At 43.6% G+C, this 26,048-nt stretch overlaps 2 protein-coding genes and 1 long non-coding RNA gene across 6 annotated transcripts in view; 2 read left to right on the top strand and 1 right to left on the bottom strand.

Moving 5' to 3' along the window:
* Positions 1–17,104, top strand: part of LOC125463474 (tripartite motif-containing protein 16-like protein) — a 20,178-nt gene extending 3,074 nt beyond the window's left edge. The window contains exons 2-6 of one of the 2 annotated variants that reach the window (XM_048554752.2): positions 588–683; positions 5,027–5,260; positions 9,004–9,175; positions 10,857–10,952; positions 14,678–17,104. In XM_048554752.2, coding sequence (XP_048410709.2) covers positions 588–683; positions 5,027–5,260; positions 9,004–9,175; positions 10,857–10,952; positions 14,678–15,243 — 1,164 coding nt within the window. In that variant the 3' untranslated portion in view covers positions 15,244–17,104. The remainder of the gene's footprint in view (positions 1–587; positions 684–5,026; positions 5,261–9,003; positions 9,176–10,856; positions 10,953–14,677) is intronic. The other variant, XM_048554751.2, reaches the window with a different exon arrangement.
* On the bottom strand, positions 3,313–26,048 carry LOC132210875 (uncharacterized). Its single transcript, XR_009447080.1, has 4 exons — positions 25,320–26,048; positions 23,224–23,337; positions 13,409–13,593; positions 3,313–5,173 (listed from the first exon to the last, which is right to left on the bottom strand). It is a non-coding gene; the product is annotated as an uncharacterized LOC132210875 (long non-coding RNA).
* Positions 25,270–26,048, top strand: part of LOC125463701 (E3 ubiquitin/ISG15 ligase TRIM25-like) — a 33,525-nt gene continuing 32,746 nt past the window's right edge. For all 3 annotated transcript variants that reach the window (XM_059653791.1, XM_059653789.1, XM_059653790.1), the window contains exon 1: positions 25,270–26,029. In XM_059653791.1, coding sequence (XP_059509774.1) covers positions 25,484–26,029 — 546 coding nt within the window. In that variant the 5' untranslated portion in view covers positions 25,270–25,483. The remainder of the gene's footprint in view (positions 26,030–26,048) is intronic.

Below are 26,048 nucleotides of genomic sequence, written 5' to 3'. Positions count from 1 at the left end.
GCGTTCGGCAGTGATCCTGTTGTACAGTTGATATATAATGATTCCTGAGTAAAGTCAAAGTGACAATTGGCTGTACAACTGCTGTGATGTGCATGTATCATTCAATACAGTCTATCATTACGCAGGATAATGTGGAATTCTACGTACTCTGAGGGTAGGAGAGTATAGCAGTTGTGGAGGTCAGACATATTTATGATTATTCACTTGTCCTTTTGATGGTAACAACAAGATTAAATGACAAAGAATTCCTTTTTCCCTACACTCAAATTAAGTTTATTACTTATAAATCAGTCAATATTTGTTTCTCAATTCTACCTGAGTTATTTGAATTCTGGATAGGGAGTCCAATAATCACTTTCAATTTTTGATCAACATGGGTGATTTTTTTTAGGATATGGTTGAATATACAATTTCCAGTGGAATAACCCGTCATGCCGGGCCTTAAATTTGGATTTTTGGGTGTTTCAACACGGAAAAATTTGTTGTCTTTCAATGTGTTGAGTTTCAAGTAAAATATTGTTAATCTTCAGTATACTTGTAGTCCACGCATACCAGTTACTTCTGTATTTTTCACAATGAACTTCCAGAGCGAACTTCGGGAAACCAAAATCAATGTTGACAAGAAAATTAAAGCAGTGGACACTGCTATCAAGAAGCTACAGAGCAACATTTCCTGCATCTTTGTGAGTTAACAGCATTCCTCTTTGTGGAGCATGTAGCAGTCTGAGGGATTTTGACAGGGTAAATGCTGAGAGGCTGTTTCTCCTCTTGTAGGATATCCGGAACTTGATGATATAATTTAAAAGTAAGGCATGTCCCAATTAAGATGAAGACGAGGAGATTTTTCTTTCTTTTATAGATTCACTAGACTTTGAATCCACTTCCCCAGAAAGCTAGGTCATTGAATGCAATCAGGGATGAGTTTGAGGATTTTGATTTATGAAGGTTGTGGGTGTAGAGGTAAGAGAGTGGAGTTAAGGTCACAATCAGATCAGTCATGATTTTATTAAATGGTGGAGTAGTCCTGATGGATCAAATGGTCTACTACTGCTTCAATTTCTTATATTTCCTATTCCCACATGTACCAAGGCCCTGTGTATCTAGTGTGAATGTAGGTTAGGGAGTTTGAATTTTGTAAACAGTAATATTTATCTTCATTTTCAAATAAATATCAAAAATGGACAATGGGTGACAGAAATCCCCATTTGAACACTGAGAATGAGCTTTTGTTTGAAAAATATTCTTAGTACCTCTCTTTTCCCTAACAAGCAGAGAACTGGTCTGAAGAACAGTCTTACCAGACTCAAAATTTTAACTCTGCTTCTCTCTCCACAGATGTTGCCAGAACTGCTCAGCTTCTCTGGCATTCTCTGTGCTTAGTGCAGATGCTGAAATTCTGAACCATCTTGCCTTTCTTTATTCTGCTCTTCTTTCTCTTCTAAAGGTGCTATTATATGCCAGGATATAATTCCATAGAGACAAATTGACCTAACAACTTCACCTGATTCCCCATAAGTGAGTCAATTGACAAACATTGACATTTAAGAAGCAAACCTGTCCCTATCTAAATCCAATCTCCCTACAAGCATGCTTTGCAGCACAAAGACTTGCAAAGTTATTAGGAACAGGAAACCCTCTTTTATTGGACCTGAGCACTGTGGTCCATTTTACTTCACCTGACCTCTCACTTCTGTTGCGATGAACTCCAAAACATGTTTTCAGTCTGCCCAAAGCACTGTTTGTTCAGACAGGAATTTCACTGCAACATTAGGGCTGCTGGAGATGTTGGAAATCTGTAACATAAACAGAAATTGATGGAAACAACTCAGGAATCTTCTGTGGAGAGAGAAGCGGGGTTAATATTTGGTTCTGTTGAGAGGTCGCAACCAAAAAAATGAACTTTGTTTCTTTCTACACAGAGACTCACTGATTTGTTGTATATTCCCAGAATTTTCTGTTTTTAATATTGTGTAACTGACCATCGTCCACCCTCCCTGATGGTCCTGGAATCTGCCAGACTTAAAGATTAAAATTCCAAATGCTGTTGCAAGCCATCTGGAAGACAAATCATTCAGGATTCTAAAATTATAAATTGTTTCGTCAATCAGATCGATTTTGTTACCAGTCTCTTGTTGGTCTTTTACAATCTAGGATATGCTCCTGCTTTTGACAAGATAGCAAGACAAATAATCTCTGCTCAGCAATCTTACTGGTGTTCTGATATGTACAACACTGCTATTGAGTCACTGCTATTTCACTTGACTTTAGCATGTGATGTAATGCTGACTCATGCTGTAAATTTGTAGAATATATTCAAACACAGCAATAGTTGTCATGAAAACAGTGCATACTCTCTGGGATTGAAGCATTCAACACTGTCATCAGCCTCTGTGGAGAGAATAGCCAAGTACATGGGGGCAGTTTTCTCTGAATACTACTGGCAATAAATGTGGTGACCTGACACTGAACATATTCACATGAGGCTGTCAATGTACTTTTAATAAAAGAACCATAGGTTTATCAGACAAAGGAAAAATACAAGCAATAGCTATTTGTACAAGATACCATTTTAAAATACTTTTGTCGACCGCAGATAGGAAACTATGATCCTTATAATCACAGCAGTAATCTTTTCAGATACTCAACTCCAATGTGGCATTAGTCTTTTCTTCACTTCATGTACAAGATACCATTTTAAAATACTTTTGTCGACCGCAGATAGGAAACTATGATCCTTATAATCACAGCAGTAATCTTTTCAGATACTCAACTCCAATGTGGCATTAGTCTTTTCTTCACTTCAAAAGACATGTCCATCATGGGCCTCCTGCACTGCCACAATGATGCCACCCGAAGGTTGCAGGAACAGCAACTCATATTCCGCCTGGGAACCCTGCAGCCATATGGTATCAATGTGGACTTCACCAGTTTCAAAATCTCCCCTTCCCCCACTGCATCCCTAAACCAGCCCAGTTCATCCCCTCCCCCCACTGCACCACACAACCAGCCCAGCTCTTCCCCCCCACCCACTGCATCCCAAAACCAGTCCAACCTGTCTCTGCCTCCCTAACCGGTTCTTCCTCTCACCCATCCCTTCCTCCCACCCCAAGCCGCACCCCCAGCTACCTACTAACCTCATCCCACCTCCTTGACCTGTCCGTCTTCCCTGGACTGACCTATCCCCTCCCTACCTCCCCACCTACACCCTCTCCACCTATCTTCTTTACTCTCCATCTTCGGTCCGCCTCCCCCTCTCTCCCTATTTATTCCAGTTCCCTCCCCCCATCCCCCTCTCTGATGAAGGGTCTAGGCCCGAAACGTCAGCTTTTGTGCTCCTGAGATGCTGCTTGGCCTGCTGTGTTCATCCAGCCTCACATTTTATTATCTTGGAATCTCCAGCATCTGCAGTTCCCATTATCTCTAACAAGAGGCAAACATTTCCTTTTGGGAACCTTCTGCACCTTCTCTTCTGGAGATGGCTGTGAGGATCGCTCTCAGGGCAGTAACTCTTTCGGATCCTTCTCCTGGTGGTAGCTGGGGATAGCTCCCGGGGTAAATCATCGTCTTGGATCCCTTTTCCAAAGTAGCTGTACAGGTATCTCTTGGGGAGATAGCTCTCGCTCAGGTGAGGTCGGGGCTTCTTGTCTCTTGTCTCTTGTCCCTTGTCTTTGCACCAAATCTATGCTTGCCCTTATGTTACTGCTATTCCTTTCTGAGGCGAGTGACTTCCTGTTAGTTAAGAGCAGGTGAAAATATATCTTGGTTATGTAGAATGTCTAGTAGCTCTGTGCATGAATATTGGTCAAATCTGAATGTCTAGTATATTCAATGCCCCTATTCCGTCTGGGATGGGTGCGGTTTAGGCCTAGCCGATTGTTCTTTTTAGAGTGAATCTGTGAATAGGATTTTTGGGCTGAATAATGGTTCCAAAGCAGCAGTTTTGATGACGGGTGTAAACCTAAAATGTTGACTTTCCTGCCTGTCTGTTGCTGACTGGCCTGCTGTTTTCCTCCAGCTCCAAATGGTATTGACTCTGACTCTAGTATCTGCAGTCCTTTCTATCTCCTATCTCTGTGCCTGTATTTTTCCCAGAGCCCTCAGCCCAACTGCTTTTTTTTAAAAGATGCGCTTGTTTTTGAAAAGTCCAGGCTTTTGGACAGGTATTTTAAATGATGGGGATTTTTGCGCAATTCTACAGAAAGTACGTTTGTCATAGTGATATCAAATTACATGGAATTGGAGCCTGAAAGGTCCCAGAGGGATCTCCTCTTTTGCCAAGCCTTGTGAATCATTACGTTTTGTAAAGCTTATAAATATTCATGCAGATCAGTGTAGATGTCATCTTATTAGATGGTCTTGAGATTTCAAATTACGGGGCTGTGACTATATTCCCTGCTGATACAGGACAAATTGTCCTGCTCTGGACCTCCAGCACCAGGATGTCACCCTTCATTGTTGAGGTACCCTGCAACATACTGCAGTATCCCAGTTAGAGCACTTCATTCCTTTAGTGGAAATGAGTGAAAGGAGGACACTTGCACTGCTCCATGAAAGTTGCATCTATCCCACCAATGCGTACTTAATTTGCACAGTATGCTTTAGCACTTATAAACAACTTCAAATGATGCTAACTTACAATTAGAACCAAACTTGCTTGGTGAATCCAGACTTTTATGCAGGTCAAGTTTAATTGGCCCCCAGCTGTCACCTGTATTCACACTTTGGCCAGACAAATCCAAAAAGTTTCAGGTCTTCATTGAGGGTTCGCAGCATTTCCAATTTTTCAGATTTCCGCTGTTTATAAATTATTTGGTGCAGTATTTGGGATAGAGTGCTGTGCATTTGCTCCAAAATTACATTGAGGCATATTTTCATTAATTCAGTGGATGTTCACTTACTCTGGGTATTGTGTGGTTTTCAGGCCATGTTTCCCTTAGAACTTGCTCCAGTTTGAACTGGGAAACGTTAAGAGTTTTTGATATTATTTCAATAATTTTGTGTGTATGAGTACATTGTCTTATTCTAGAACTCGGTATCAGAGGTGAAATCCAATGTTGAAAAGCAGTTCAAGGACCTCATGGAGGCTGTTCAAATTGCACAGAGAGAGGTGCTTGGTTTTCTGGACGATAGTGAACAAAAGTCACTGAAGCAGGCCAGTGGGATCCGCGCTCATCTGGAAAACAATAGCATACAGCTGAAAAAGACCAAGCAAGAAGTAGAAGCCCTGATTAAATTGAAGAATAGGGTGCAGTTTTTACAGGTGAGCAATGCCACGTGCACCAGCAAGCTTTCAGCTTTATTATCACCATTGTAGACCATTCAAAATAGCAGTTTGGTGAGCATAATTTTATAACATTTGTGGTTAATGTTTCCTTATGAAAGAAGGTACATGTTGGTTTGCGATGGAGGGTTGAATGAATTGTCAATAATTCCATAACCAACACCGAACAAAGCATAGCTGTAAAGCAACACACTTTGCCAAAGCTTTTCATGTCACACTAGTCAGACTAATTTGCATGAAATCCCAAAGTAAAGGGAAAACAATATTTATTCTATATGAAAGGAGGGTGCTGATTTGTTAGTGAGTAGTTTCTCATTGTTTGATGTGTTGCCAAGGAGAATGTGCCACTTATGATGACTGCCGAGCTTTGTTTAAATTTTAAACAAGGCAGGTTGACTGATTGGTCAAAGCATTGCCCTGAGAAATGAACAAGAAAATGGCTGTCACCTGTTTTGTTGGTTGAAATAGGCACACCGTTTTTTTTCTATTTGCATGGAATGGGATCCTGTGCATTAACATGTAAGCAGCTTCCAGTATATGAAGGTACATCATACTTTGAACCCATTGATTCCTCCCACTTCCTACAAACCAGAGGGGTGGCTATGGATACCTGCATAGGCCTGAGCTATGCCTGTGCCTATCTTTGTAGGGTTTGTAGAATAGCATATCTTCAACAACTACACTGGCACCATCTTGCACCTCTTTCTCTGCAATATTGATAACTTATAGTGCTCTCTCATGCTCGTAAAGTTCATCAACTTTGCCAATACTTTCCAATGTACCCTCAAATTTACCTGGGCCACTTCTGCCACCTCATTCACCTGGACTTCTCTGGTAACCAACTCACCACTGACATTCATTTCAAACCCACTGACTCCCACAATTACCTTGACTACAAATCCTCTCACCCACCCTCCTGCAAAAGTTCTATCCCATATTCACAATAGCTCTGCCTCTGCCTCATGTGCTGCCAGGATGAGGTGTTCTACTCTAGGACTTCTCAGATATCCTCTTGCTTTAGAGACAATAGTTTCCCCTCCTCTGTTATTAAGGATGTCCTCAACTGCGTCTCTCCCATTTCCCACGCTTCTGCCCTGAAACTCTCTCCTCACAACAACAAGAGTCCCCTTAGTCCTCACGTACCACCCCAACAACGTCTGAATACAGTGCATCATCCTCTGACATTACCGCTACCTATAATCAGACCCCATCACCAAAAAGATATTTCCCTCCCCACTCCTGTCCACTTTTCACAGGGGCAATTCACTCTGCAACTCCCTCGTCAGCTCTACACTCCCCGCTAATCTCTCTGCCAGACCCAGTACCTTTCCCTGCAACCACAGGAGGTGTAGCATCTGCCCCTACACCTCCCCTCTCACCTCCATCCAAGGCCCCAAACAATCCTTCCAAATCTGGCAGACATTCACCTGCAGTTCATCTAACCTCATCTACAGTATCCATGATTCCTGATGTGCTCTCCTCTGTCAGGGAGACCAAAAGCAGACTCTGCAAGCATCAACCAGCCCAACCTTCTGGTTGCCATCCACTTTAACTCCCCCTCCCACTTCATTGGCGATATGTCCACCCTTGGCCACCTCTACTGTCAGGGTGAGGCCAAACGTAAACTGGGCGAACAACACCTGATATTTCGCCTTGGGAGCTTACAGCCCGATGGCCTCAATATTGTATTCACTGGCTTCAAAATCTGTCCTTCCTCAACCTGTCCATCTTCTGAATCTCGTAGCCGCTCCACCCTTCCCAGTGACCAACCACAATAACACTCTACCTGCATCATCTACTTCAAAACCTAGCCAGTCCCAACCTGTCCACCCTCCTACTCACCCATCTGCTCCACACTTCTCACTGACCAACACAATAACCCCCTACCCGCATCCACCTACCTCCATCTCACCTACACTTCCCCTAGCCCCACCTCCTCCTCTATTTCTGGGCACCTCTCCCCCTCCTCAGTCCTGAGAAAGTGTTTCGGACTGAAACATTGCCTTTCCTGCTCCTCGGATGATGCCTGGCCTGCTGTGCTCTTCCAGCTTGAGATATATTGTGAGACCAGCTGATAATTCTTAATGGTTGCTAATCTAATTATTTGCAAACTCGGGATTATTGTGTGCAGTTTTGGGCCCCATATCTCAGGAAGGATGTACCGACCCTGGAGCAGATTCAGAAGATGTTCACAAGAATGGTCCCAGGAAAGGAAAGCTGAACATATGAGGAATGTTTGAGGAGTCTGGGACTCTACTCATTGGAGTTCAGAAGGTTGATGGGTGATCTAATTGAAACTTGCAGAATACTGAATGGCCTGGACAAAGTGGATGTTGGCAAGATATTTCTATTGGTAGGAGAGTCTAGGACCCGAAGGCACAGCCTTAGAGTAAAGGGAAGACCTTTTAGGATGGAGATAAGGAAAAACTTCTTCAGCCAGAGAGTGGTGAATCTGTGGAATTCACTGCCGCAGAAGGCTGTGGAGGCCAGGTCATTGACTACATTTAAGATTGAGATAGATAGGTTCTTCCTTATCAAGGGGACTACGGGTTATGGGGAGAAAGTGGGAGAATGGGGTTGAGGAACTTATCAGCCATGATTGAATGGCAGAGCAGATCGAGGGTCTGAATGGGCTAATTCCTGCTCCTATGTCTTATGGTCTTATCCAGAAAATGTTGTCTGATTGTGGAACCAAAAATAGGGAAATTCTGGTCAACACTTCAAAGGAAGTTTAAGACAGAGTAGAGCTCTAAAATTATTTGTTTTACCTTTGACTTGGATAAATGTAAAACAGTGTTTTTATTAAAGAAATCCTACTGTTTATAGCAGTATTTCCCATCACTACTGAACATCACAAAACATTAAATACATTTATAATGTGGTCACTGTCACAATACACGAAATATGACAGCCAATTTACATGTAGTAAGTCCTCACAAGCAATGTCATGACCAGATAATCTGAGTTTACTGTTGATTCAGGGAATTTGTCGCCTAGGACATCCAAGATAACTTCCCAGCCATTCTTTGAAATAATACCATTAGATCTTTTATATTCCACTGATTTAGCAGATAGACTTTGGCTTAACATCTTGTGAAAAGACAGCAATGGAGTGGAATATCAGATGAGAGTTTTGTACCCAAGACCTGCTTTGGGGATACACACCTTTCTGGTATCAATGATATGAAAACTATCAACTGAACCACAGTTGACGAGCAAGCAACATTGGCAGAGATCTGGATGAACTCAGCAGGCCAAGCAGCATCTCAGGAGCTGCTTGGCCTGCTGTGTTCATCCAGCTTCACATTTCATTACCTTAGATTCTCCAGCATCTGCAGTTCCCATTATCTCTTGGCAGAGATCTATTGAGTTGAATGAATTTTACGGCATGGGCAGAAACCAATGTCATTCACAGCATAAAAAGATTAAGACAACTCATAAGAAACGTAGATTTTCATTGACTATAGCATAACAAGAATAAGTTTCTTGTCTGCTTTTTTAAGGTCACTAAATGCCGTGAGGTTCTTGGAACCTTAGAAATACTCGTAAGAAGGATTATTTAAGAAAGAGCAAGGGATTCTTTACAAAAGGGGTCACGAACTAGATATGTAAATTTCCCAAACTATCATGAAGTTTTTGAAGAAGGCATCTAATTTATTTGCATTTACTGTTAATTCCTTGCCTCTAATACTTTTCAGTGCATTATGGAAATTATTATTTAGGAATTCTGTGAATGGAACAAAAGCAGACCGGATGATATGCTGCCCAGTGTGTACATTGGATTGATAGACAAGCTTTCTGGAATTAGTGCAGCTGTTTCAGAATCGACAGAAAATATTAAACAATTGCTGCAGACTTCCTATAAGGAGAAGTTGAATGCACATTCAAAAGAAGGTTTGTTCATTGTTTCTGTTTACTATTTAACACATTTAGCACTTAACACATTGTCCACTGAATTCACATCATTATACTAAAGTAACCATTCCCCCATTGATCAAGAAAAATTGGAACGACATTGTACAATAAAATGGCAACAATGAGTTGTACAATCAATTTGGCCAGAATTTGATGGAGTGAGGCATCTCATTGTGCGGCCAATTAGTGAGACGACTTCCAGCACTATTCAGCTCAAAACCAATTTTCCTACCATGTTACTGGATGTGCAAGTGGCTAAAAGTATAAACAGTGCATCCAAAACAATGGTGAGTAAAGAGATCAACAGCGTAGCATCTTAATTGAGGAGTTTTAAGAATTTAAAAAAAGGAAAGAGGAAGCAAGAATGTTTTATGGAGCACAGAAGAGTAATAAATGGAGAAAAATTAAGATCAAATTAAGAGAGAGATGAAAAACTAGAAATAAAAGTAATAAAGCAAAATTGAGAATGTAAATATATCCATGTAAAATGCTCAATGCCAATTTACTATCTGAAAGAATAACTGTTAATTAACTAAATTAACTGTTCATTTCCTACACCAGAGAAATTGATTGGCCAGGGTTTTTATTCTTCACAAATTTCCTTGAATGAAATATTACACCCTGTATTCATTGAAAGACCAATTTTGTTAAATAGAACAGCTAACATTTATAACTGACCCTCTGGAGGGAGTAGAACTGGTGCTGTGAATATTGGGCTAAATTGTGCCACTTGAACTATGAGTCTGGCATCAGTCTGATTTCTGAGTGGATGTACACTTGGTGGGATATTGATTGTGATTTTCCCAGAGGAGGGCAATTAAGAAGTTGTCCCAGGTACCAACATTAAATTAAAAATCGCGGGATGCCTGAGGACGTGGAGGGCCAATCAGGTTGTCCTTGGGGTAGCACTGGTGTGAATGTCCAAGTTTGAGGCCCCAGTGCTATCGATGGGATCAGCAGCCACTTTCTCACACCCAACACTATCTGGTGGATCGATAACATTTGCAAGCATTACCTGCAAGATTGACAGTTTCATCTTGAAAGTAACTCATGAGCTGCATCTGACTCCTGACATTACTTGACCCATTGAAGGATAAGGGGCGGGGAAGCTCTGGTAAAACGGAGAGCCCAGCAGCTTTTATTGGGTGAGTTGGTGTCAGGCAAAGGTGGAGACGTGGGATGGCCTATGCCCATCAACAGCAATCTCCCAAACTCATTTCCCTCTTCAAACACTTGCTCTTCACTGTTCTCTCAAGCTGAGTCTTCTTCCCCTGTTTGCTATTGCCTACCAGTCAGTCCTTACTGATATCTTGTATCTTACTGGACATGCACTTATACTGGGGCCATTTCTCCAACCTGGTACTGCTGTGATAGGTGGATTGGTTGACAGATCTCTAAGGAGGGTCAGGTGGAGGTCTTGCCCTGAGCCAATTAAGTCCTTGCCAACTGTCACAAAGCCATGGGCCAGCTCACCACTTTGTGAGAGGACTGACATTTGTAAGAGGGTCGTGGGATGGTGAGGTGTGTGGGGAATGTGGGAACATAGCACCTCCTAAAATCCAGTTCATTGTGAAAAGCACAAAGTTAAATAATAAAGACAGACCAAAGGCTCAAAAAATGCCTATGTAAATTCTTCACATTTGTTTTTCTCTCTTTATAGTGCAATTAGGATTTAAGACAACAGTGGCTGTGATTTGTGCTTTAAAACATGCCCGACGAGAAAAGCAACCAAAGACAAGGAATGAATTTCTGAAATGTGAGCATCTTTATGTTGGGCTTGACTTTTGAATAAGTATTTAACCTGATGCAATATATTTTAGTTTACTACTTTCAAGAGGTGCTTTCAGCTCAATGTGATAGATGGAGACTATCGCTGCAAACAATTGAAATAATATTTGATAGTTTAAGAGTACTATCCTGTCAGTCATCTTTATCATTGATGTATTAATCTTTCACAATTTTAGCCGTTCTGTTTGACCAAGTTGCTGTTTAGCTGGATTAAATTTGTGTGGTTTGGGAATTTCAATATATAGTTCTGAGAGATTCCTTATTCTCTATGCATTCATGGGATATGGGTATCACTGGCTAGGCAGCATTTATTGCCAATCCCTTATCGCCCCAAGGACAGTTCAGAGTCCACCATATTGCTGCAGGTCTGGAGTCACATGTAGGCCAGACCAGGTAAGGTTGGCAGTTTTCTGGCCTAAAGGACATGAGTGAACGGATGGGTTTTTACTGATAATTGGCAACGGATTCACAGTCATCATTTAGAGCCTTAAATCCGGACACTTACTGAATTCAAATTACACCATATGCCACGGTGGGATTTGAACCCTGGTCTCCAGAATGTTATCTGGGTCTCTGGATTAACAGTCCAGCAATAATGCTACTAGGCCATCGTCTCCCCCAAAGAGAAGTAGAGCTTGTTTTCTAAGGATGCAGGAAGCTGAGAATATGACAGGAATCTGTCAGAAAAAACATCCATCTCTCGATCAAATTTAACCCCATTTAATTCAGCATAGAATTGATATATAATATTCCCTGGAATCTGTCTTATCACATCTTCACCATTCTGGAGAAAGAAATGTCCTTTAGGTTCCAGTCTAACCTATGGTTGGCTATGTTAAAATGCATTCAGTATTTCTGTGCTCTGTCTAAATCAGTTATGCTGCGCACATCTACAACAATGATGCATCAGAGTAGTTTGAACAATCAGCCAGGTCTGAAAGCATTAAATAGGTTATATTTGTTTTATGATGCTAGATACTGTGGTGTTAGTTTATTTGACAATGAGGTGTGTGACTTAGTTATTGCCTGGATTTGTAGGTAACAGATTCAGGTATCATACAACTCGCTGCCAAATCTTTGAATATTTTCTGAGAGGCTAGGACTTGAGTTTGAATGTATTTCAGCTGAAGGTATTTCTCTGTCTCAATTTTAATCTCTCAAACCTACCATAGATATCAGCTTCAACAGTGGCATTACTGTCAAATTTCAAGTGGCAATGAGCTTCAGGCCAAGTCTGCCTAGAATTTAAAATCCAGCAGACGCTGAAAATATGACATTAAAAATAATTGGAGATGCTGGAAATAGCAGCATCTGTAGAGAGAGACAAACAGAATTAAGGAAGGTGATTTTGCTTTAGTGGGTTGGGGCCTCACTATTAATGTCAAATGGGGGTCCCAATCCTACAAAATGGGCACAACATCATTGAAATAAAACCAGAATGTGCTGGGAAACCTCAGAAGGTCTGGCGTTATCTGCAAATAGAGAAATGGAGTTAATGTTTCAAGTCTAATGGCTCTTATTCAGAAAATCATTTGAGGTGTTGATTGGCTTGACTTTTCATTCATAGGATGGGGTTGCCTCTAACCAAGCCAGCATTTATTGTCCAGAGGATGATTAAGAGTCAACTACATTGTTGTAGGTATGGAGTCACATGTAGGCTAGACCAGGTAAGGATGGCAGTTTTCTTCCCTAAAAGACATTAGTGAACCAGATGGGCTTTTCCAACAATTGACAATGATTTCATGGTCATCATTAGACTTTTAATTCCAGATTTTTATCGAACTAAAATTTCATTACTCAGTTCTCTGGATTCAAGCCAATCATTTGGGTTTCTGGATTAACAATCCAACAATAATAACACTAGGCCATTATGTCCTGACTGATGGCTGGAGATCTGGTGAGATATCCATACTGACTGTTCTGGAGAAAGCAAATACCAATCAAGCAGAGGTGAGGTCACTGGCTGACCTTCCCCAGAATCAAGACACCTGGGGTGGAGATACTGCCCAGTCGGACCCACTGTGGGATCAGAGGCTGGCAGCTTATCCTCTCAGCAGTACATGGTGGTGGAAGCTGTGGCTACTGCTGGAACAGCTCCCCTCAGATCCCAGGGTCATGAAGGATTCAGGGCGAGTGTAACTACTGACCAACGAGCTAATCTGAGGAACCGTGACCTGACTCTGATTCTAACCAAAAATGGACTACAGAATGAGATTGCCATCTAATGCAGAACAGGGGGTGCTTTCTCACATCTGGGGGCCTGTTGGAGGCCCTCCAGCCTTGAGGAAGCAGCAAGCCTCCTTAATAAGGAAATAGGTGGGGGTGTGCAGGCCTTCACTTTTGAAACTTTAAAAATCAGCAGTTGGGCTGCCATAGTGGAGGGTGACTGCAGACGTGACCATGTGAGAAGGTCATAAAGCTTACCTGACACACTGGCTCCCATATCTGCTACAGGGAGGCCTGTAGGCAGCTGGCCCAGCCAAGGCTCTGTCACTGTAGGATTGGCTGGAAAATTTCAGACCACCTCTTACTGAATTAATTTCCATGAATTGGCTACTCCAACCTGTGATCGGGAAGCTCTGCCTCTCTCCCATTATGCTTCTGTGAATCTGGAGGATAGAAAAGAGCTAATGAACATTCCGCATCAACCAGACATTCCAATCTCACCTCGTCCCATTTACTAGCCTTTGGTCCATATCCATCTAATATCTATCGTCCCAATTCATATACCCATCCAGATGCCTGTTAAGTGTTATAATTGTACCTGCCTCCACCACTTCCCCTGGCAGCTCGTTCCATACATGTATCATCCTCTGCATGAAAAAGCTAGCCCTCCACTCTGTATAAATGTTATCCCATTTACTTTAAACCAATGTCTTCAAGTTCTTTCCCTGGGAAAAAGACTTCATCTTTCACCCTCCCCATGCCCATCATAATTTTCTAAACATCTATAAGATCACCTCCATCGTTCCAGGGAAAAATGCCCCAGATTATTCAGCCTCTCTCTATAGATCCAACCTTGGCAATATTGTTATAAATATTTTGCACCCTCAAATTTAACAACATCCTTCTCATAGAACGGTGAGCAGAATTGTACGCAGTATTCTAAAAGTAGCCTCATAATGTCCTTTACAGCTGCAACACGCCATCCCTACTCCTATACCCAATGAACTGACCAATGAAAGCAAGCATGCCAAATTTCTTCATCACCCTGTCTACCTCTGACTCTGCTTTCGTGGAACTACACACCTGCACCCATTGGTCTCTTTGTTCAGCAATGCTCCCCAGGGCCCTACCTTTAAATATATAAATCCTGCCATGGTTTGTCTTACCAAAATTCAACACCTCACATTTATCTGCCACTCTGTCCATTGGCCCATCTGATGAAGGTCAGAGATTGTGCCCCTGTTGACTTTTTGGTGAAGTTATCTTCAGAGTTACAGAGAGAGCGTATCTCAGGATTTAACCTACGCTTTACTGAGTTTACAAATGCTTGAGGCAGCTAATCACAAAAGTGTTATCATAACTTGATGTGCAGAAGAAAACAACATTGTTGTTCATACATTGTGTCTTCAAAATATTAATTGATATATGGACAAAATAACATTTTAGTGGTGTGGAATTAATTGCACATTTAATTTGAAAATGCAATGCTTCACTTTTCACTTTGTGTAAATTGACCTTCATTTCCAGATGCTGCCACTTTGGCATTTGACCTGAATACAGCCCACAGATATCTCCGCTTCATCAATGACAATCGCAAGGTTTCCAACACTTCACCCTGGCTTCAGCCATACCCGGATCACCCCAAGAGGTTTGAACATTGGCGGCAAGTGCTGTGCACAGAAAGTTTTTATATGGGCCGATGTTACTGGGAAGTGGAGATCAGTGGAGAGGGGACCCATGTTGGCATGACTTACAAAAGCATTGATAGAAAAGGGGACAATAGTAGTGGCTGCATCACAGGGAATGATTTCTCCTGGTGTATCCAGTGGACAGGTAAAGAGTTCTTAGTCTGGCATGGTGATGTGGAAATGCCAGGGAACAATGAGAAGTTCAGCAGGATAGGAGTGTACTTAGATTATCAAAACAACATCCTATCGTTTTACGGTGTTGATGACGCTATGACCTTGATACACAAGTTTGAATCTTCATTCACAGAACCATTATGTCCTGCATTTTATCTTGCGAAAAAGGAAGCATCAGTTTCTCTGCTTTTATTTGATGTGGAACCTGCAGAGAATACAAAAGCTGTGTAGAATCAACTTTGCGGCTGTATTTAATGGTGCAGTATTCTCCCTCATAGCCTTACACATTGAGCTCAGTTTCACATCACACACCATAAGGTCACATTGACCTCACGAGAGTAGTTCAAAGAAGAAAAGGTCAGCAAAATGGAGTTTTGTAGCAGTTAAGCAATTGAGGTGAAAATATTATTTTATAAGTGTCATCTCTCTAAAATCAATTCCACCTTGTTGATTAAATTACTGAACATAATAACACAAGGAACAGATACAGGTCATGCAACTCCTCAAGCCTCCTCTATAACAACTTGTGTATTCAGGGTTTCTGTCTCCCAACTTTCCAGATTTTCATTTTCTCTTATTTTCAAAGTGTCTGCTGTGTTTTGTCTTTTCATTTGTTGTGTCACCAATATTTTGCAACAACTGCGACAGTCCCCAGACATCATAAAAATATAGCTGATTCCTTCTATTAAGGTGTAATATCATTCTTTTAAATGTGAGAAAAAATAAAGCACTAAATCTATTTTGCTTCCCATTTATTTCTTCCTATGTTGCTCTTGGATCAGGGTCCAGAGATTGTTCCTTCACTCAGGAGTTAAAGTTTAGCTATGTCCAGGTGGATGAAGGGATGGTGTATATGTGGTTGGTAACAACTCTTACATTTGTGATGACACATCAGGACGGTCTGGGTATACAGAAAATTGATACTTCATGTAGATGAAAATAAGGATCTTTCAGAATCATGTTTACAGGAGATTTGGATTTGGCAGATGTAGCTGTCAGCTTACGATGTTGTTTGTTGTACTCTGTTCTGATGCTAATAGTAGACCGAGACAAGACTTTGGGAATTAATAACTAAACCTCTTCCCAAAACTGGAGGAGTTTTGGTCATGTGACATTGCCCACACACATGTCAGTTAGTTTAATCAGGCATAAGAGATAACAAGGTGTAGAGCTGGATGAGCACAGCAGGCCAAGCAGTATCATTTCTGAAGAAGGGTCTAGGCCCGAAATGTCAGCCTTCCTGCTCCTCTGATGCTGCTTGGCCTGCTGTGTTCATCCAGCTTAACACGTTGTTATCTCAGATTCTCCAGCATCTCCAGTTCCTACTATCTCTGAAACAGTTTAATCAGGCAAATTTGTACGCCTCTGTTTAAAGTCCATCATTCACTCCAGGGCTTAGCTGTGGGCTGTTAGCATCTCTGCAGGCATAATGAATATTGATTAGGTCTCTTTGCTAGAAGGCTTTTAAAAAGTGTCAAAGAAAACCATGAAACATTGCTATGGTATTTTCCCAGATGACCATCCTGATACCTTGAGGTATTTGCTGCATCTACCAGTACGTGGTACTGGGCCAGATTTTTTCAGGGAATTCCATGTCACTAATCCTTCAACATATTTACCTTGTCTTGGAGCAATTTGATTACTAGTGGTAGTAGAATCTATACAGAAGAGACACTGTTCTTAAATAATAAGGAGGCTTACTGCATGATTGTAATAAGTGCAATGGAATTTGGTCAGGATTAGCTACTAGGACCTGAGGCAGCTAGTACAGGTATATCTGCTCTCTCCAAAAGATAGAGTAGAACTTCCTGTCACCACCCACAGATTGTGTGCAACATCCGTGGAATGGATAGAGCCAACTGAACATGAACATTCACCTCTTCAGCAACAGTCACTTATACAACAGGCACCCGATACATTCTTTAACCAGTGAACATAATTGACCTTGACAGCCAGAATAACCAGATGACGCAACATGTTTAAACCCTGCTGCATTTGATAGCAGAGTCACAGGGTATTTCAATATCATTTTCAATTGATGCACGCATAAAATGATTGTACCACATTTGTATAGTGGAAGAAAGTGTTGCTATAAGAATTTATATTTCAGTGTTACCATGCACAACAAAAATGTAAAAATACTTATTTAAATAAAACATATCATACACCATATGATTATGTATACCCAGTGTCTCCATTCTTCACTTTTTAAGATTATGTTTAGATCTATGGTAATTTTACAATATATGGGAATGACAATGTTGAATTTTCTTCTTCTAATTTATTGCTCTGTGAAGTAAACTTCCATCTGGTGCCATTCCTCAGTAGACATATGGGGAAAATTTGATGTCAAAACGGGTGGCTAGTAATCAGCAACCATTATCCAACCGGTTCAACTTGGATTCAACGGTTTGGGGAACAGACAGGAGATTCTGTGTTGTCTCCTGGGTGCCAGGGTCAGGGATGTCTCGGATCGCGTCCTCAGGATTCTTAAGGGGGAGGGAGAGCAGCCAGAAGTCGTGGTACACATCGGTACCAATGATATAGCTAGGAAACAGAATGAGGACGTCTTAAAAGTGAATATAGCGAGTTAGGAAGGAAGCTGAAAGCCAGGATGAGCAGAGTAGTAATCTTAGAATTACTATTGGTGCCACGGGCTAGTGAGGCTAGAAACAGAGAGAGTGCAGCTGAACAGGTGGCTATAGAGATGGTGTAGGAAGAAGGTCTTCAGGTTCATGGATCATTGGGATACCTTCAGGGGAAGGTGGGATCTGTACAGGAAGAATGGTTTGCCACCTGAACTAGAGGGGCACCAATATCCTGGGCGGGAGGTTTGCTAGAGCTCTCCTGGAGGGTTTAAACTGGTTTGGCACAGGGATGGGAACCAGAGCTACAGATCAGAGGATGGGGTAGCCGGTGTACAGGCAAATAGAGCAAGCAGAGAATCTGTCAGGAAGGATAAGCAGTTGATAGGGCAAAGTGGCAGTCAGTGTGATGGGTCAAGGTGTGTCTACTTCAATGCAAGAAGTGTCAGGAACAAGGGTGACAAACTTAGAGCATGGAACTACAATGTTGTGGCCATTATGAAGACTTGGATAACACGGGGCAGGAATGGTTGTTGGGTGTTCTGGGGTATCGATGTTTTGAAAGAAATAGGGAGGGAGGTAAAAGAGGCTGAGGAGTGGCATTTCTAATTAGTGATGGTATCACAGCTGTGGAACGGGAGGTTGCAGAGGAGGGTTTCTCCACTGAGTCCATATGGGTGGAAATCAGAACAGGAATGGAGCAGTCACTTTACTGGGAGTTTTCTACAGACCCCCCAACAGCAACAGAGACACTGAGGAACAGATTGGGAAAGGTGCAGAAGTAATAGGGTTGTTGTCATGAGTGACTTCAACTTCCCCAATATCGACTGGAACATCCTAAATGCAAATAGTTTGGATGGAGCAGATTTTGTCAGCTGTGTCCAGGAAGGAATTCTGACTCAATATGTAGACTGGCTGACTAGAGGGGAGGCCATTTTTGATTTGGTGCTTAGCAACTAACCAGGCCAGGTGTCAGATCTGTCAGTGAGAGACCATTTCGGTGATTGTGATCACAACTCCCTGACTTTTACAATAGTCATGGAGAGGGATAGCAGCAGATGGTATGGAAAAGTACTTAATTGAGCAAAGGGGAATTACAATACTATTTGGCAAGAACTACAGAGCACCAAATGGGATCAGATGTTTTCAGGGAAATGCATGACAGAGGTTGTTTAGGGAGCCGTTGCTACAGGTACTATTTCAGAGATAGTAGGAACTGCAGATCCTGAAGAATCTGAGATAACAAGGTGTAGAGCTGGATGTTCCCACTGAGGCAAGGAAAGGATGGTAAGGTGAAGGAAACTTGGGTGACAAGACATGTGGAACACCTAGTCATGAGGAAGAAGGAAACTTAAGGTTGAGGAAGCAAAGATCGGGCAGGGCTCTAAAGGACTACAAGGTAGCCAGGAAGGAACTGAAGAATGGACTTGGCAGAGCTAGAAGGGGGTATGAAAAAACGCTGATGGGTAGGATCAAGGAAAACCCCAAGGCATTTTACGCTTATGCGAGGAACAAGAGGATGGCCAGGGTGAGGGTACGTCCAATCAGGGATTGTGGAGGGAACTTGTGTGTGGAGTCAGAGAAGATAGGGGAGGTTCTTAATGAGTACTTTGCTCCAGTATTTACCAGTGAGAGGGACCTTAATGTTTGTGAGGACAGCATGAAATAGGCAGATATGCTTGAACAGGTTGATTTTAGCAACGAGGATGTACTAGAAATTTTGAAAAACAGAAGATAAATCCCCTGGGCCAAACGGGATATACCCAAGGTTTTTTCGGGAAGAGATTGCTGCCCCTTTGGCAATGATCTTTGCGTCCTCACTGTCCATTGTAGTAGTACTAGAAGACTGGAGGGTGGCAAGTGTTATTCCTTTGTTCAAGAAAGGGATTTGGGACAATCCTGGAAACTACAGACTAGTCAATCTTACTTCTGTGGTGGGCAATTTATTGGAGAGAATTCTGAGAGATAGTATTTATGGTTATTTGGAAAAGCACAGTTTGATTAGAAATAGTCAACATGACTTTGTGAGGAGTAGGTCAGGCCTCACCAGCTTTACTGAATTCTTTGAGGATGTGGCAAAACACAATGATGAAGGTAGAGCAGTGGATGTGGTGCATATGGATTTTAGCAAGGCATTTGATAATGTTCAACATGGTTGGCTCATTCAGAAAGTAAGGAGGCATGGGATTCAGGGAAATTTGGCTGTCTGAACACAAAAATGGCTGTCCAATAGAAGACAGAGGGTGGTAGTAGATGGAAAATACTCAGCCTGGAGCTCGATGACCAGTGGTATTCCGCAAGGATCTGTTCTCGGACTTCTGCTCTTTGTGATCTTTACAAATGACTTGGATGAGAAAGTGGAAGAGTGGGTTAGTAATTTTGCTGATGACACAAAGATTGGTGGAGTTGTGGACAACATGGAGGGCTGTTATAGGTTGTAAAGGGACATTGACTGAATGCAGAGCTGTGCAAAGAAGTGGCAGACGAATTCAAACCAGAAGATTGTGAAGTGATTCATTCTGGAACGTCAAATTTGAATGCAGAATAAAGGGATTATGGCAGGTTTCTTGGCAGTGTGGAGGAACAGAGGGATCAAGATGTCCACATTCATAGATTCCTCAAAGTTGTGACCCAAGTTAGATCATAAGACATATGAGTGGAAGTAAGGCCATTCAGCCCATCAAGTCCACTCCACCATTTAAATCATGGCTGATGGGCATTTCAACTCCACTTTCCTGCACTCTCCCCATAGCCCTTGATTCCTTCTGAGATCAAGAATTTGTCGATCTCTGCCTTGAAGGCCTCCAACGTTCCGGCCTCCACTGCACTCCGTGGCAATGAATTCCACAAGCCTACCACTCTCTGGCTGAAGAAATGTCATCTCATTTCAGTTTTAAATTTACCCCCTCTAATTTTAAGGGGGTGCCCACGGGTCCTAGTCTCCCTAACGTAAACAACTTCCTAGTGTCCACCCCTTCTAAGCCATACATTATCTTGTAAGTTTCTATTGATCTCCCCTCAACCTTCTAAACTCTAATGAGTACAATCCCAGGGTCCTTAGCTGTTCATCATACATTAAACCTACCATTCCAGGGATCATCCGTGTGAATCTCCACTGGACACGCTCCAGGGCTAGTATGTCCTTCCTGAGGTGTGGTTGATAGGGTTGTAAAGAAGGCGTATCGTGTGTTGGCTTTCATTGACAGCTGAATTGAATTTATGAGCTGTGAGGTTATGTTGTAGCTCTATAAAACTCTGGTTTGACCACACTTGGAATATTATGTTCAGTTCTGGTCACCTCATTATAGGAAAGATGTGGAAGCTTTAGAGACGTGCAAAGGAGATTTACCAGGATGCTGCCTGGGCTGCAGGACAGGTCTTATGAGGATTGAGGGAGCTAGGGCTTTTTAGATTGGAGCAAAGGATGTGAGGTGACTTGATAGAGGTGTACAAGATGGTGACAGGCGTAGATAGAATGGACAGTCAGAGACTTTTTTCCAGGGTGGAAATGACTATTACGAGGGGGATAATTTTAAGGTGATTGAAGGAAGGTATTGGGGAGATGTTGGAGGTTGGTTCTTAATACAGGGAGTGGTCGGAATGCGGAATGCGTTGCCAGCGGTGGTAGTGGAGTCAGATATTTTAGAGACTCTGGATGTGAGTTTGCTCGCTGAGCTGGAAGGTTAGTTTTCAGACGTTTCGTCACCATTCTAGGTAACATCATCAGTGAGCCTCTGACGAAGCGGTGGTGTTATGTCCCGCTTTCTATTTATCTGGTTAGGTTTCCTTGGGTTACTCACATCCAGAACCTCAACCTGAGATACAAATCTTCTCAAAACTCACTTTAGAGACTTTTAAGCAACTCTTGGATAGGCACATGGAGGATAGTAAAATGTAGGGAATGCAGGGTAGACTGATCTTAGTAGGATAATAGGTTGGCACATCATGGGCAAAAGAGCCTGTACTGTTCTGATTCACTGGAAAGGTAAATCAGGTAATGTGTGCACCAAGCAGCCAATTCATTGTCTACTTTGAAGTGGGATCAAGAAATAAAAAGGTGGTCAATAGCAACAAGTGGTATTGATGACACTGCACTTGCAATATAGATAAGCTTTCTAAGGTGCTTTGCCAAGTGAAGCAATACCTGGGAATCTTGCAGCCGTTCCTTTATAAACAATACTGCTATTCACCCACCGACTCCCACAGCTACCTAGAATACACCTCCTCCCACCCACCCTCCTGCAAAAATTCCATCCCCTATTCCCAATTCCTCCGCCTCCGCCGCATCTGCTCCCACGATAAGACATTCCACTCCCGCACATCCCAGATGTCCAAGTTCTTTAAGGACCGCAACTTCCCCCCCACGGTGATTGAGAACGCCCTTGACCGCGTCTCCCGCATTTCCCGCGACACATCCCTCACACCCCGCCCCCGCCACAACCGCCCCAAGAGGATCCCCCTCGTTCTCACACACCACCCTACCAACCTCCGGATACAACGCATTATCCTCCGACACTTCCGCCACTTTCAATCCGACCCCACCACCCAAGACATTTTTCCATCCCCACCCCTGTCTGCTTTCCGGAGAGACCACTCTCTCCGTGACTCCCTTGTTCGCTCCACACTGCCCTCCAACCCCACCACACCCGGCACCTTCCCCTGCAACCGCAGGAAATGCTACACTTGTCCCCACACCTCCTCCCTCACCCCCATCCCAGGCCCCAAGATGACATTCCACATTAAGCAGAGGTTCACCTGCACATCTGCCAATGTGATATACTGCATCCACTGTACCCGGTGCGGCTTTCTCTACATTGGGGAAACCAAGCGGAGGCTTGGGGACCGCTTTGCAGAACACCTCCGCTCAGTTCGCAACAAACAACTGCACCTCCCAGTCGCAAACCATTTCCACTCCCCCTCCCATTCTCTTGATGACATGTCCATCATGGGCCTCCTGCACTGCCACAATGATGCCACCCGAAGGTTGCAGGAACAGCAACTCATATTCCGCCTGGGAACCCTGCAGCCATATGGTATCAATGTGGACTTCACCAGTTTCAAAATCTCCCCTTCCCCCACTGCATCCCTAAACCAGCCCAGTTCATCCCCTCCCCCCACTGCACCACACAACCAGCCCAGCTCTTCCCCCCCACCCACTGCATCCCAAAACCAGTCCAACCTGTCTCTGCCTCCCTAACCGGTTCTTCCTCTCACCCATCCCTTCCTCCCACCCCAAGCCGCACCCCCAGCTACCTACTAACCTCATCCCACCTCCTTGACCTGTCCGTCTTCCCTGGACTGACCTATCCCCTCCCTACCTCCCCACCTACACCCTCTCCACCTATCTTCTTTACTCTCCATCTTCGGTCCGCCTCCCCCTCTCTCCCTATTTATTCCAGTTCCCTCCCCCCATCCCCCTCTCTGATGAAGGGTCCAGGCCCGAAACGTCAGCTTTTGTGCTCCTGAGATGCTGCTTGGCCTGCTGTGTTCATCCAGCCTCACATTTTATTATCTTGGAATCTCCAGCATCTGCAGTTCCCATTATCTCTGCTATTCATCCAGATCTGTCTGCCATTGTGATCTCCCATAAATGCAGTGCACCTTCAGAAAGGCATGTGATACTTACGATAGCTCCCAGGCCATAACATCCAGACCCGGGTAACATAGTCCTGAAGACTTTAATAGACATTTACTGAGCTCCTGGTATCCACATGTATCACAATAGCAGGCACTGCTGTTTCTGGGTAAAGTGAAGAAATTCAGCTATCAATGATAGCGCACTTCCCTCAGTGTGTCATGCTGTAATAACATTCAGGAAGATGGAAACGGATCTTTATACCGTGATTGCACATGCTACGATGTGGTGAGATGTCACAAGAATATCCCTTAAAAGGTTCTTTTCATACTGTCTGAGAGATACAACACACCACGCGGTACCATCTGAATTCTGGACACAGTTGCTTACAGCAGAGGAGGGTCAGCAGAAAAAGGAGATGGTGGGTGGCTGCTCTAAGTGTATTCATGTCTTCTACATGCCGGGATGCTTGATTAGGTAATGGGAGCCTTTCAATGAGGTGTCAAATCTCCCTTGGTGCCCGCAGCAACTCTAAACAGGTTTGCTTGTTGTAGTCCACATACTCTGCCCACTGTTGCCCAGCAGTGGCAGGATGAGAACATTAAAAAAGGGATCAATTGAGCTTCAACCAGAGCTTTTGACTGGTGGTGGGAGAGGGCAGCTGACATCAGGCTTTCCCACCTCAGATGTAAATCAGGGTCATCACCTGCCATTGCCCACCTAATTAGATGTGCCCTCCCTACCAAACCTGCTACGGTGGAGGATGTACGATTCTGCCCAAAGAGTCCTCGAGACAGAGAGGAAGGAACACTCTTCCTGCTGCTGGCAGACTCAGAGTTAAGTTCAAACTGAAGTTCTTAACCTTATAATGGCCACTGAGTTCTTGTGGCAGTGGTAGTGTTCTTACTTGTGGCTAGGTAGGGCTGGGTTGAAGTCCCACTTGCCGTAATAACATATCTGAACAGGCTGATGTTAATGTCACTGTGTCAATAACATACAAATGTTATTAGTCCTTGGCAGCTTTGTCCAAGGTCTGGTTCGGGTGGGAACGCAACATTTTAGAGTTGGGCATGAGAATTTTCAAATATTAAACCCTCCCATGAGCTGTTCTGACTGCAAGAGAGGTCGTAAAATCTCAGCCAAAATGTTAAATAATTTTAAAAGAAACATGTAAATAATTCAGGTCACCAGGAGTCCAGTTTTTAAAAGGTCAACCAGAACATTTGTAAAAGCAGACAGAGTGTTTTCATTAATTACAACAGGCACCCACCAAATGACTCTGTTCCCATTTAGTCTTGTACCAACCTCAATGGTTACTGAAGTGCTCAGTATTCAGGTTTTTTATATCTCTGCTGTTTGGTTTGTGGCTTGGCAAACAAGGACAGTAACTTTGCAAAAAATGAAAAAGTTACCTGTTGGGATCCCAATAACTGCGCAAGAACATGAGTTGCAAATTGCTTCTCAATATTAAAAGTTTGGATCCACTTACAGTTATCAACAGATATTTCAGTGGACCTACTTGCAAACCATTAGGTCAAGGCACACTTTGCAAATTGAACATTGGTGAGAATTTAAACATCAAACAAATGAAACATTTGGTGTGAGCATTTGAGCAGGCGAAGGCCTAGTGATTTAATCTCTGGACAGTTAATCCAGAGACCCAGATAATGTTCTGGGGACTTGGTTTCAAATCCTGCCACGGCAGATGGTGGAATTTGAACTCAGTAAATGTCTGAAATTAAGAGTCTAATGATGACCATGAATGCATTGCCGATTGTCAAGAAAAACCCACCTGTTTTACTAATGTCCTTTAGGGAAGGGAACTGCTTTCCTTACCGAGTCTGGCCTATGTGACTGCAGACACACAGCAATGTGATTGACTCTTAGCAGCCCTCTGGACAATTACGGATGGGCTATAAATGCTGGACTGGCCAGTGATGCCCTCATTCCATGAATAAACAAAGAAAAAGTGTTTAGTGATAAAAGCAAAACACTGCTTATGCAGGAAACAAACAGAAAATGCTGGCAAAACCTCAGCAAGTCTGGCAGCATCTGCAGAGAGATCAAGAGAGTTGATGCTTTGAGTCTGATATGACTCTTGTTTTATCTGAGGGCACTACTGACAGCAGAGAAAAACAGATAGATACCTGCCCGTGTGGGGGTTGCATTTTGAGATGAATTTGGTCTTCTCTGTAGATTGTAGCTGTCGCCTTTAACCTGGGGAGGGAGTGGGAAAACATCGGGTCTGTGCCTCTGTTGTTTCTGGGGCAGTGGGGGGGAAGGCCATTCAGCCCACTGTAGGTGTGCGGTGATGGCCGCGGCCGACCTGCTGTCCCTGGAGCAGCAGCTCTCCTGCTCCATTTGCCTGGAGGTATTCACCGAGCCGGTGAACCTGCCGTGCGGGCACACCTTCTGCCTGCGCTGCATCGACAAGAACTGGCAGCAGAGCCCGGCCAGCGCCTGCCCCGAGTGCCGGGCCTCCTTCGTGCCCAGGCCTCCCCTCCGGAAAAACATCGTCCTGTGCGGCATCGTGGACGAGTTTAACCGCCAGGCCCCGGCCCCCCGTGTCCCCTGTGACCGCTGCGGGGACACCAAGGCGGTGAGGTCGTGCTGGGCCTGCCTGGCCACCCTGTGTGAGGCCCACCTCCGGCCCCACTACCAGGACGAGCAGCAGTACCGAGGGCACCAGCTCACCGAGCCCGTACCGGGCCTGAGCCGCCGCCGGTGCCCGGCCCACGGCAAGCTGCTCGAGTTCTTCTGCCGCAGCGACGGCGCCTGCATCTGCGGCCTGTGCATCGTGCAGCAGCACCGGGAGCACACCGTCACCGGTGCCGAGGAGGAAGCCTCCCGCCTCAAGGTACCAGGGTGCGCGGCCT

This window comes from Stegostoma tigrinum, chromosome 22 (assembly GCF_030684315.1).
Source record: "Stegostoma tigrinum isolate sSteTig4 chromosome 22, sSteTig4.hap1, whole genome shotgun sequence".
In the NCBI taxonomy this organism is placed as follows: domain Eukaryota; kingdom Metazoa; phylum Chordata; class Chondrichthyes; order Orectolobiformes; family Stegostomatidae; genus Stegostoma; species Stegostoma tigrinum.
The sequence above is the reverse complement of the archived record's forward strand: the minus strand, read 5'-3'. Positions and strand labels throughout refer to the sequence as shown.